Source organism: Rhineura floridana, chromosome 8, assembly GCF_030035675.1.
Source record: "Rhineura floridana isolate rRhiFlo1 chromosome 8, rRhiFlo1.hap2, whole genome shotgun sequence".
In the NCBI taxonomy this organism is placed as follows: Eukaryota; Metazoa; Chordata; class Lepidosauria; order Squamata; family Rhineuridae; genus Rhineura; species Rhineura floridana.
The window spans coordinates 25,164,615-25,177,709 of record NC_084487.1 but is presented as its reverse complement, the minus strand read 5'-3'; the positions used below and the strand labels follow the sequence as shown (position 1 = coordinate 25,177,709).

Below are 13,095 nucleotides of genomic sequence, written 5' to 3'. Positions count from 1 at the left end.
CTTTAATGTTGGCAGGTGATGAGAGGGTGAATGGAGAGTTGTTTGTGGCAGAGTCAAGGCTGGGGCAGAGAGTATGGATGAACTGTTTACCTCAAGAGGATGTTCTCACTTTCTCACTGTAGAACTGAGTCCTTCATTTAAACTGGCACTTCAATCCTAAACCCTTGTATGATCACCATAGGTGCCACCAAGATTCGTCAGGATTGTCATAAGGTGAAACAAGATGAGGCTAAATCAGAACTAACCACTTGGGATACTCAGGGAAAAAAAATCTAAATAATGTGACTTAATAATGTGACCTGCCTGTAAGCATCATGTTTTGTGACACTGAGTTGCCATAAATGTTGGTACAGCCCAGGTTAAAACTTACGGAGTGGTACAAACAGACCTGCAACCTGATCCTTTGCATATTTATTCAGCTATAAGTCTTGCTGATTTCAGTGAGACAGCACGCCATAAAATGCACATCAGATTGTTGTAAGAGTTGCTTTCCTATATCAAGGATTCCTTAACTTGCTAGTATGGAGTGTTATGCTCAGCTCCCCATTTTTTTCCACCACAGTTTTCCTCTTTCAAAACTTTCTAGTCCAAACCATGAACTTGAGTTTGATACAAATAATTTAGGCTCAAGTCCACAGCAGTCCTTCTAATGTCAGTGGGCCCTTTCTCCTGAATAAGTGGTTTATAATTTTGCACACCTCCCAGCCTCTTTCCTTGGTCCAAGAATGCTCCCTTGTTGTATTCAGGAGCCACAAGCCAGAGCTTCATCCAACATATCTCTGGGTATATGTGTGCATTCAAATGCCTATACTTGGGACTGGCTGGCGATCCTTCTCACGGACATTATACCATCTCTGAAGATTCAGCATTTATCATGGAAAAACCATCCATCCAGATACAACTTCCTTCCTCCCTAGACAGGCAGACAGAACTTTCCATTCTACCCATCACCTCTTTTTAAGAAAAAGAAAAAAACCCTCCAGAAAAAAAATAATTCCCCTTCTCCAGCACACATACGTAACAAACAGGGATGGAAGAGTTATAGTGTATATAAAATGGGAATAATGTAGCTCTGTTTTCTTCAGCCATGGATCCTGCTATGCCTAGGTAGTGTGTCTTGCCTTCCTTCAGGGAGCTGGGTCATACAAGGCTTTTTTTGTCCCAAGGCTCATTCTGGGGCTGGCAAGCCTCACATCTGCCTGCCAGGTGTAACAGGGAACAGCAGGTACATCACATCTGAGGCAGTGAAGGAAGAAAAGCTCTGGTGCAAACAAACACAGAAGTTTCACTGTAGCAGCCTATAGGAATTTGAAAATAAAAATGCTTCAGCCGCCCCTGAACTGCTGAGCTTGGTGATTGATGATCCCTGCTGGTGTTTATGAGGATATCTATGAAAGGTAGTTACTTGCATACCTTGGATCATAAACAAATTAGCTGCAGACCAAGAATCACTGGGGAGGGAAGATGGTGACGAGGGGCTAGGAGGACAGAAGATTTGAACAGAATGGGACCAAAATTATTCCAACAGAACCATGGCCACAGGGCTGATCTGGAACCATGTCAGATTGGAAGATGAGGATGTGGTGTATAAGGAAGGGGGGGAGCGTGCTGTGGGGCCTGGTTTGTGGTGACTATATATATGTATGTAGTGATGGCCAAGCGTATAACCAGCAAAATAGAACAGGTATGCTGTTCAAGAAGAGCAGGAGGAGCCACTGATCCTTCCCCTGTGCATGAGAACACACGTGATTATTCTTCAGGAGCACCTAAATATTTGGCCAAATCACTGCTCCTGTACAGAGGGCAAAACTGACATGGTGTGAAAGATCCATGAATATTATCTCCTGCATATTTGTTTGTTTTTAGTTAATGGCAGCCTTAGATATGTATCTATGAGCGTGTTTGCATGCGATTCAGACCAGGATTGCTGCGATGGGCAAAGGGAGGGTTAACCCTTTTTCCTCTATGCTGTTTTCCAATTAATATCCCTCTCCCACAGCCACTACTTGTCCCATGGAGCAAAGTATACTGGTCCCAATATTATATCTGTACCTTGTGCCCTGTGAGAAAAATAGCAGCATCATGAGTTTTAATCAGGAAAATGACACAGTGAAAAGGATGGGAAAATTTTCTAAGCATTGTGGCCCTGATCAAAATTCTTAATACTCTTAATACTGCAACATTTACTGCAACACTTAACTTGCTGTCGGTCAAATAGTGTGACTTGTAGGCAGTCTTCAGCCTGTGCACCTCTCTACAGAAAGAAAGGGCTGATCTACAGCAGAGGCAGGGTTGGCCCTGCCATTAGGCTAGGGTCGCCATGTGTCCTGCTTTGCAGAGACAGTCCCCTATTTGAAGGTGAACTCTATTTGAGAGCTGTCCAGTCCAAGTCTGAGAGAGCAAGAGCCCTGAAGTTGCCCATCAAGTCAGCAGCACCTCATCAGCAAACTGAGCAGGCACACAAGTCACTAGGTGTCACCATTATGGTGAGATGTATTGTATTTCTATTTAAATTGTAGTAATTATTTCAAAATTTGCATTTATACATATGAATTACCATATGCAAATTTTATGCATAGGGGGTGAGGAAAGCCTCTTTTTTGGCCTGCCCACACTACATTAGGCAGAACAAGGCGATTGCCTTAAGGAGCAGGTAGTGGGAGGCAGCAGCAGCCCCCCAGCTATTCCATTCTTCCTAAACCCTCCAGCCAGTGCTTTTTTGTGATGGTATTCGCTGGTATGGAGTAGTGGTACCTCTTCTTTCCTGCCCATGGCAACCATTTTGCATTGGCACACACAACACTTTTATCAAGGTATGAGTAACAGCACCTCATTTTTTTAAATAAAAAGTACTGCCCCCAGCACATCTGAGGCTGCTACTGGAGAGCAGAGTTATGTGTGCCACAGGCCTGTCATAAACTTCCTAAACTAGCCTGGTGCCCTCAGGTGCACAGGAAGATGCTATCCCACTGCCAGTGTTGAAATAAAATTTAACTTCCAGTCCATTCAGCTTATAGGAAGCTGCCCATCTAGCCCATAACATTGATCCATCTAGCTCAGTAGTGCATACACTGACTGGCAGCAGCTCTCCATGGTTCCCTGCCTGGACATGCTGGGGATTGAACCTGGGACTTTCTGTATGCAAGGCATATGCTCTAGTACTGAGCTGTGTATGGTCCTTCCCCAAGCTTCTTTACGTTGAAGGGGGAGGGATCTTTGCCTCAAGTGGCGAAATGTCTTGGGTCAGCCCTGGATAGAAGCAAAGAGTGTCTGGAAATATATGGCCTGTTAGGATTTGCGCGGGGGATTTAAGTATTTGGGCACTTCATATATATCGTTTTGTCTTCTGACATCATGGTTTTCCACTGCAGTGCTCATTTTCTTACAACCACACTGCTCAGGATGACATCAGCAGGCTTGAACACCAGCTTTGAAACCTTGTCTCTGTTTAATCTGGAAACATTGTAGTGTGTCCATATGCTCCTGTACATTGGAAAACTCCACCGTTTACATCTGGCAAGCATTTCACATCTCTAAAGACTAGATAATATCAGGGTGTGCACCTGGGTAGCAGTTTCATCAGCCCTTCTCATCATGAGCCCTTTTTAAATGTTAGAACAAGGTGTCCCAAATCTGGTTGCTTCTCCCATCTCTTCAGAGCATATACTTAGGCTACCATAACATATGCAACAGATTAAGGTGGTAGAATCCTGAGGTGGCAAAATGGACTGTACCACTTAAGACTGCAGGTGGGAGACTCACATTAGTCAATGATCCTTTGCATTTTTTAAAACACTTTGTTTAGAAAGCCATCACAGCAGGGAACAGACTGAGTTACTTGGCCATGAAGCTTGGGGAAGTCATTACCTTGTTGGGTTGTTGTGAAGATGTTCTGAGTTCCTTAGAGAAAGGGTGGCTACATATGTTACAATCAACAATAAATACTCAAAATAATTGCATGCAGATTAATTATGCCTGAAACACATGCTAAACACATTGTACAGAATCACAGTCCTAATGATGAAAGTGTGGATTTTCTTCACCTCTTGTGGTAGAGATTCTGATGCACACTTGTGGCAGGAAATACAGAAGCAGAGGGTATGCTACCAAAGTAAAATGATAATGATAACAATAATAATAACTACTACTACTATTACTGCTTGTTAGTTGCTTGTTACCTGAAGGTGTCCAAGCAATTTACAATGCTATTAAAAACACACATAAATATATTATGGCATACAACAGAACAGGAAAAAAATAACAGCCACAGGAATTTTGGCAGCACACCAATAACAAGTGAGAATATAATAATAATAATAATGCTGTTTTGTGCAACAGGTGGGCTGAAGCTTGGTCAGAGAAAATTCCCTGTGTGTCCTTTATTGTCACAAAACTCAAAATGTTTGGCTGGCAAAGATATTTGTTTGTTTGTTTAATTTGTATACCGCTTCATACTTGAAAAAAGCCTCTAAGCAGTTTACAGTGTTGGAAAAAAAGTCAAACCAAATTACATGTTTAAAACAATACAAAATGTTTAAAAGAAACCATCTTAACTTTAAACATAAAGACATTACTCTTTTTGCAGCTTAATTTGAAACCAGGTTTCCTTGTGTTAGATCTTGGGAAAGGTTTTATAAGCCTGTGTTGTTATTTCCTGGAATTTGAGTCAATTTCAACATGCATTAGGCTAGAGGTGGGCAGACTTCAGGTTTGTGGAATCTACTTTGTTTTTTACAGGAATCCTGGGACCCAAATTATATCCAAATAGTACCTGTATTGTACTAATACAAGTTTTCAACTGATGATGATGATTACTACTACGGATCACCAGTCTTTTTCAAGCTAGTGTTTGATCAGTGAAGGCTCATTCCCAGTGTAAGTCATCACTTGATGCCACAGTCATCATTCATGGGTATGAACCAACAACAAGGCTAAGTCATAGGAGTTTTTTCTGTGCTACATATAAGCTATGAGGGTGAGGATGTCTTTGAGCATGTGCGAAACACAATGCCACCCAATAATCATGTTGTTGCCTTGCACGTAAGATTCTCTTGAGCCCCAGCCCCTCTCATTTTAGAAATTAATGACAGGTTCTGTGCCAGTTTAAAGAGTGGAAGGAGCATTAGGAAGTGATGCAGCAACAGAGACACCCTGGCCATGCTTGCCTGTGGGTTGAGGATGTGATGTTTGGACAAGAGGAGCCTTTGAAGTTTTCCTCTTTCCTAAGCCAGCTCTCCCCCTCCATAAAGCCATTAGGCTCTGGTGGTGCCATCCCTATCTCTGTTCCATCTTAGCTGCTTTTTCCGCACCCTCACTTGCACACACAAACCTCCTGCCCTAGGGGTTGGAAGGAAGGGCAGGACTGTGAGTGAACAGGGGTTATTACAGGGAGTCCTTTTGAAGAGAAGGTTTATTTTCGGAAGGAATTGCGGGGGAGCTGTTAGTCCCCTGCCATAGAGGCCAGGTCATTTCCGGGAAGGCTTTGCATGACAAAGGACGAAGGTTTCTCTCTTTGATCTGCTTTTGCTGGAGCCTGTGCTACACACCTGCTGGTGAGCCACCACCATCTCAACCAAGACACAGGAAGAGTAGCAGAGGTGTCTCTAGGGCGCCCCCTGATGGGCTAGTGCCAAATGGCATGGAGTCAAGGTGTTTCCCCACAAATACAAGGGGAGAAGTTTCATATTGAAAAATTATTTTAACATGGATTAGATACCCCATAACTTGATTTATATGCCTCTTTAAAACTTGTGAAGCTGCCTCATTCATAATCAGACTATCTAGCCCAGTTTTACCAGTTCCCTACTAGTAGAGATCCTCCCAACTGGAGGTGCCTGGGACTGACCTTGCATGTAACTGAGCTGCAACTCCTCCTCTTCCTCCAACATTCACATAATGCATGTTTACTCACAAGTAAGTCCCACTCAGTTTAATGGGACTTACTCTCTAGTAAGTATGTGTAGGATAGCAGCCACAACTGAAGAAGAAAAAGGGGATTCCACCCCATTCTCCATTAATCCAATGTACTTTTCTGGGCAATTGATGTACTTGCATTACCTCCCAGCTCTAAGCCAGAATGTGCACCAGTGAGCATTTCCGTCATGCTTAAGGCAGGGATGAGGAACCTGTGTCCTGTCTTCCCCAACCTGGTGCCCTCCAGATGTTTTGGACTGCAAGACTCATCAGCCAGCATAGCTAATGGTCAGGGAACATGGAAATTGTAGTCCAGCACATTAGGAGGGCCACAGATTCTCATCCCTGCTTTAAGGAGAACACAGGGTGGGTAGTGGTTCTAACTCACATTATGGGACTATGTTAATCTTCTGTTAGGGCAGCAGCCCTAAAGAGCTGTTGTAGGCTTGACTTAAAAGATTCTATTCAAAGAGCAGTATGGTGGCAGTCATACCCTCTCCCTAAGCTGGGAGTGAATTCTAGCATTGAAAATGACATGGCCATTGAGTGCCCCATGTGATCCATCTCGCTGCTGGTAGAGCTGGTCTCTACCTTTGATGGTGTGCAGCCAGATGAATGAACTGGCCCCTCTGGATTTGAGCAGACTTGTGATAGTATGAAAACTCAGCCTGGGGTGTTTTAATTTGGGAGAGCTGTCCATTGAGTTATGAATAGGCATATGTGTGTGCCCCTTTCCTTTGGCTCATGTGATTCTGGGCAGAAGAACTGAACAGGAGCTGGCTCTCTTGCAGGCACTCTCTTGTCCTTCCCCCTCCCCCTTCCAGTGGAGTTTTGCTGCTGGGGCAACTTGAGATCCAGCTGGAATGTTTTTAGAAGCAAAAAACAGTCAATGCTATTGTGGTCATCGGAACGTAGGAAGCTGCCTTATACCAAGTCAGACCATTGGTCCAGCTAGCTCAATGTTTTCTGCACTAACTGGCAGCAGCTGTCCAGGGTTTCAGAGATGGGACATTTCCAGCCCTGTTTGGAGATGCCAAGGATTGAACCTTCTGCAATTGCTCTGCCACTGAGCTATGACCCTTCCCAGGTCATAGCCTTAGTCCAGCATTAGGGAATGCATGAGGCTGGGAAACACATCATTCGTTGGTCCAACACTTTTTGTGACCCACACTTTTTGCATACTTCTGTACTTATCTGCAATGAGCCATTAAAATGCCTAACTTGACCTCTTTTACATCTTCTGTCTCTTGGAACTAACACAGCAGCCTTTGCCTTCTTCTTCTGTCAGTTCTTCGGTATTTTTGACCACCAATACTAGATCCATTACTGATTGGGAACGGGCATGCTCTTGCCTGTGCTTTTTTGCTTGATGGCTGCAAAATGCCACGAATGACCTTGTGGCATAAGCTTTTGTGGACTAGTCAGCTTCATCAGATGCAGGCTGAAGTGGACTCCAGTCTATGAAAACACATGCTACAGTAAATCTGTTAATATTTAAGGTGACACAAACTACTTCAGGTACTTCTGAAAGGACATGTGATGATTTACAAAACTTTTTAACACAACTCTCAAAGTGGATAATTTTCCAAGGCAGTGAGAAGGCTTGTTTTATATATGCAGAAATGGTGTTACCCTTGACATAATAAATGTGTTAATCTTTAAGGTGCCACATGCTTATTTGTTTTGTTTTTAGAAATCTTCAGGTACTTCTGAAAGGATGTGAGATGATTTACAAAACTTTGGAACACAATTCTCAAAGTGGGCCATTTGCCAAGAGGGTCAGAAGGCCTGGGTTATTTTTTAAACATACTGTATGCAGAAATTGTGTTACCCTAGATACAAATGATAAGAGACAGCAGGAGTATTAACAAATTCTTCTGCAGCATTCTTGACAAAAGGATGTTCCATGAGCGAAACAAAAATAAACCATGAAAGCCGTCTCCAATCCACCCCCGCCCTGCAGTTAATTTTTAAACAAGAGAGTTGGCTCATGCTTTCTGGGAAGTTTTGCCTATTGAACTGAATTATTTACTCCCCCCTCACCTCTCTGGTTGATCTGGTTGTGGATAGTAGTAAGGGGAGAACACTTTGTAGGTGCTCAGACACACTCTCTTTTTCGTCACAAATTCATACATTCTAGGTTTGAATTGTCCTGACATTAAAATCTTTCAGGGCTGAGCCCTCACCACAGATTAAGCCCTGACAGTGGGGTATCTTTGAAAGGAAGTGAGCAAGCTGTATAGTGGTGGTCTGGAAAGATGATATCCTTTCAGCCTTCTTCTCCGTGTGTGTTTTTTGGACGGAGTTGATGATTAGCCACAAAAAGAAGGGGAGTTTCTCTGCTCCCCTCCCCATTTTAGAGTACTGCTTTTCTTGTTCCTCCTCATCCTTTACCTCCCTTTTCTCTCTGGGTGGCCAGGCCTGCTCCAAGTGACTACAATCCAGGAAAGGCAATGCCCCAAAGCATTCTGGCACATAAATGCAATGTTGTACCTCACCATCCCTTGCAACATTGCAAAGGGAACCTGAGGTGCAATTTCGAGATTGTAATCCTAAATTTATTGCCATGCCAAGCAACTGTATAGGCCACTCTGTGCAATCAGACCAGCAGCCCTCATGGGATTTATTCTGAGTCCGGGCTGACTTCAGAGTCCCTTTTCACCACTCTCAGTGCTGTGATGTGCCTAGCAATAGCGATCGGAAAACAAAGACCCTTCCAGGCAGTTAGAGGGCTTTGAGAGTGTCAGGTGGTACTGAATCTGTTTTATATCCCCGTCTCCTCCTGGGACTGTGTGCTGATCAGTAGAAGGAGCAGTGCTGGTGGCAGAACAACTTGCGGCTCGAAAGCAATGACAAGGCCATCCGCCCTCCTGTTTGGGGCTAACCACTTGGGGGAAGAGCAGTCTGGGAGTGCCCTGATTAGCCATTCTAGCCCCAGGGAAGAAGAAAACACAGATAGAGCACATGAGGAGGGGTTAGGTGCAACTCAAAAGCTCGCCCATCCAACATTTAAGAGGCTGTGTCAAAGACGAATGCCGTGTAACCTGAAAGCTTGCTGCAAGACCAATGTCACCTTTTGAAGGCCCCTTTTAGCTTCCCCCTCCTTTTCATATTTTGCCCATTTTAACTTACACCAGACGTCTCATTTTAGCCACTACTTGGCCGCACCTCCTCCACCCTTTGATGTATATCCTGCTTTGTGAATGATCCCGCCAACCTTCCAGAGGAATTCCCTCACTCATCCTGGCGAAGAAGCCAATGCCTCTGAACATGTGCAGTGTGTGTGTGTCTGTATGTGGCCTGTGTGTGTGTGTGTGTGTGTGTGTGTGTGTGAAGCCCCCAGGCTGCCACCCACCGGCCTCTCCCCTCCCCCTCCCGGGAGGACACCACGTCAAGCTGTACGGGAGGATGGTGGGCGGCCAATGAGAAGATCGCGGGCCTTCCTCCGAGCCCAAGTCTCCGAGAGACCCCCTGCGCGGCCGCTGAGAAGGGGGGGGGGGAGAGAGAACACGCGGCCAGCTTCCCCACTGCTGAGATCCCTCCTTCCCTCCCACCCTTGGCTGACTCCCCTCCTTTCCCTTCCCTTCCTTGTCTTATAGGGAGCCCTGATGAGTCCCAGCCTGGCCGGGCAAAGCCACGAGAGTCGCGGGAAGCGCACCATGCCAGGGACGCGGCTGATCCTCAGCCTGGCTCTCCTCTGCGGCTGCACGCAGCTCCTGGCTGAGGCCAGCTCCTGGTGGTGAGTGAGACCCGACGGGCGATGCCAGACGGACTCCCCCCCCTGTCTCTGTGCCCTTGTGTGCATGTGTGTGTTAGAGGAGGGCGGGCGAGGCATGGGGAAGGAAGGATCAAGGTACGAAAAGGGACGCCGTTCCCCCTCCTCGCTTCCCCGGGAGAAACAGAAAACGCACGTGGAGTTTCTCTCCGGTGTCTGTTACAGGAACCCTTCGCAGTTTCCCACTCGGAGGACGCCCAGAGCGCGCGCACTGGCGGGGGGCTGGCTGGGTAGTCTTTGCGTCGTTTCTGGATCGAAATCCTCTTTTTAGAAAAAGATCCTTTGGAAGTTCCGCTGAGAAAAAAAGGAGGGAAAAATGGACTGCAAGGCACCCCCCACCCCAAGATAGGACTAGCTGAACCTCCCTCTTTGGGTTTTTTCTCTTCTCCGCTGTCTCTTTCTGTCCATCCTGCCTAGGCGACATCCCCAGTCCCAGAGCATTGCCTGGGAGTCAGTATCCTTGTAACCAATGGGATCTTCTGCTTCCAAGTACTTAAAAGCTGCTGGTATTTATCGAGAACTTGCTTGAAAGGACTGCAAGGTCTATGTTTTGGGGCAGGGATCTTCTCACCTTCTGCACATTGCCTGGCATCTTGCTGTTATTAAACCAATAGTCCGCATGGAGACTAAAGCCCAGAGCAAGGCAGGCATTTCCTGATGAGAGAACCTAAACTGGGGTGGAAGTGGGGAACTGTCGCTTGTTGGTGGTTTGTTGGTTCTCCTGGTTTAATTAATTCCAGAAGTGTGGGTGTGTTAATGCATCTGATGGAGGAGGTTGATGCCTTTCTAAAAAGGGTGATCAGTTAGGCACTTTTAATCCTCTTCCCTACTTAAGGAAGTCTCTGTCTTAGATCTTGAGAGGTCTCTTTGTGGTTTTCCCAAAGAGAGTCTCTCCTTGCTAGCACAGTCCACATTCTGTTGGAGAGACAAAGCCTCACAAACCAAAACGGTGGCAGAGAGAGAGATGGTCTGAGATTGGGTCTCCTTGTGCTTTCTTTGTTCACAACAGTGAGGGTTTTTTCCCTCTAATTCCAGGTCACTGGCTATGAACCCAATCCAGAGACCTGAGATGTACATCATTGGTGCCCAACCTGTGTGCAGCCAACTGCCGGGGCTTTCCCCAGGCCAGAGGAAATTGTGTCAGCTCTACCAGGAGCATATGGTATACATTGGTGAAGGGGCCAAGAATGCCATCAAGGAGTGCCAGTACCAGTTCCGACAGAGACGGTGGAATTGCAGCACGGTGGACAACACATCTGTCTTTGGCAGGGTCATGAGCATAGGTAAGTGAGAGGTAAAGGTGTAGAGGGTGAGGGGTGGTCCTAAGGATTGTGGAAGGTGTGCTGGGAGGCTTTAAGAGCAAAAGGCTCCCAAGAGCAGAGATACTCAGAACAAGATCAGGGATGGAGAACTTGTGGCCCTCCAGATGTTGTTGGACTCCAATACCAATCAGACCCAGCCAGCCGGCATGACCACTGGTCAGAGATGATGAGGAGTTGTAGTCCAACAATATCTGTAGAGCCACCCTACATTAGAGGCAGGGGAAAGTAGCAGAAGTGAACTGAGGGTGTCAACACTGGAACTATTTCAAGGATATTGTCACATAAGAATGTGGACATGTAAGGAGGCAAATTCTACACAGGCGCAAGGATGGTGCATTTGTAAGAAGAGAGATGGATTGTAGGTGGCAGGAGCATCACACGAAGAATGGGTTGAAAAGTGTTTTTAAAAAATGGTCATGGGGAAACCAGTTTCTACAAGAGAGGCTCCAAGCACAGAGCAAGCAGGTGCAAAGCAAAGGGGAGCCAGCTAGCTTCCAGGTGGGGTGGGTGGGTGGGAGAAAGGAATGGAGGGGTGGTAAATGCCAAGGAAAAGCTGACATGGATGGCAACAGACACAGAGCCAGGGAAACCTGCATGGAAAAAAAAAAGGGTGACTTCATGCACAGCTTGAACAAGTGAGTGAGGAGTAGTGGCGTGAACCCGCCCTTCACAAAGGATTATCCCTCCTGACACCCATGCTTGGTTTGGGAAATCCCCACCCAGCGGGATGCTTGCCTCAGCCTGGGTCAGATATGCTCTTTGCACCACAAGCTTCAGTCCTTTCACCTTTTGTTCCACCCAAAAGGTGACCACTGGTGTGCCCTGTTAGTACAATAGGATGTAGGTACAGGAACTGAATAAGGACCCTGATATGGTAGCACACGTGACGAGGCAGACACACAGGCATTTAAATAAACAAAATAACTTTATTAAAATACAAGATGTTAAATAATATATTGATGTATAGTCCCTATCTTTGCTACCTGTCCTACCCCCCTCTAATATATAATCCACCCTTTTCCATCCAGCATACTCCCATAACACAACCTCCCTCCTTCCTCTCCAAATCCCAACAACAAGAACCTCTAACTGACAAAACCAACTGTCGTTTATTCAAACCTCCCTTAGTACTCTCACTCACACACCCCTTCCTACCTGGCAGTCTTACATCACGGATACTCCCAGGCATTCCATTCAAACCCATGTCATGGGTTCCCAACAAGTAGTTTCGTTACAAGTAGCAAAGAGATAGTAATAGATACTTTCAAAGATCAATCAGCCCTAATTTTGAGACACCACATTTAAAGCAGTTCCCTCCCACAAGAGATCTATGCATATCCATTCTCACTCTGGCCTCAGGGTTTACTTACAAGGAAATGTGTAAAACATATACAAAAGGTATACCTGGCATTACAGCTCACCACGGTTTTGAATACAAAGGACAAACGGACTGAACTGAGGCTATGAGTCATTGCAACTTGTCTGTAAAACCCTGCTGGTCAGTGTGTCATGTACTGGTAGTGTTAGAGATTTTCTGATTAGAGACAGTCTTGTCTGAAATGACCAAAACAATTGAATTGGAAAACCTTCCTTGTTCCCTGTAATGTCCATCGACCAGTTACCTTTGTATTCTGTCTGATGAAGAGTTATTTCAAAAGGTGGCATGCTGGAAATCAGTGCAGTAAGAAAGAAACCCACTGCTAATCAGGGCTTCCCACCGTGTGACACATGCACTTTGTTACACATTGCAGTATAGACACAGTTTTGGAGATTGCCTTGTGGGAAGTGGACAAGATCCTATCACTCCATTGTTTGTTGTCTTAACTATTTTGTATCTTATTAGTCACAATTAGTATTTAAAATCAGATGTGCCAAGGCTTAAAACTGTCTTGGAAGACATAATCTGTGACCTCTCATTCTAGATGTGTATTATTTATTTATGATTTATTTATTACATACAGGCGGGCCCCGCTTATATGGCAGGTTCCATTCCGGACCCCTGCCGTAAAGTGGAAATTGCCGTAAAGCGAAACCCCATTGAGTATAATGGGGCGCGTTGCGTGAAAATGCCGCAAAAATCGGCAA

At 45.5% G+C, this 13,095-nt stretch overlaps 1 protein-coding gene across 4 annotated transcripts in view; it reads left to right on the top strand.

The window, feature by feature from the left end:
• The window catches only part of WNT5B (Wnt family member 5B), a 135,983-nt gene that overhangs the window by 103,488 nt on the left and 19,400 nt on the right, over positions 1-13,095 (top strand). For all 4 annotated transcript variants that reach the window (XM_061638629.1, XM_061638628.1, XM_061638630.1 and 1 more), the window contains exons 2-3: positions 9,513-9,652; positions 10,724-10,971. In XM_061638629.1, coding sequence (XP_061494613.1) covers positions 9,513-9,652; positions 10,724-10,971 — 388 coding nt within the window. The remainder of the gene's footprint in view (positions 1-9,512; positions 9,653-10,723; positions 10,972-13,095) is intronic.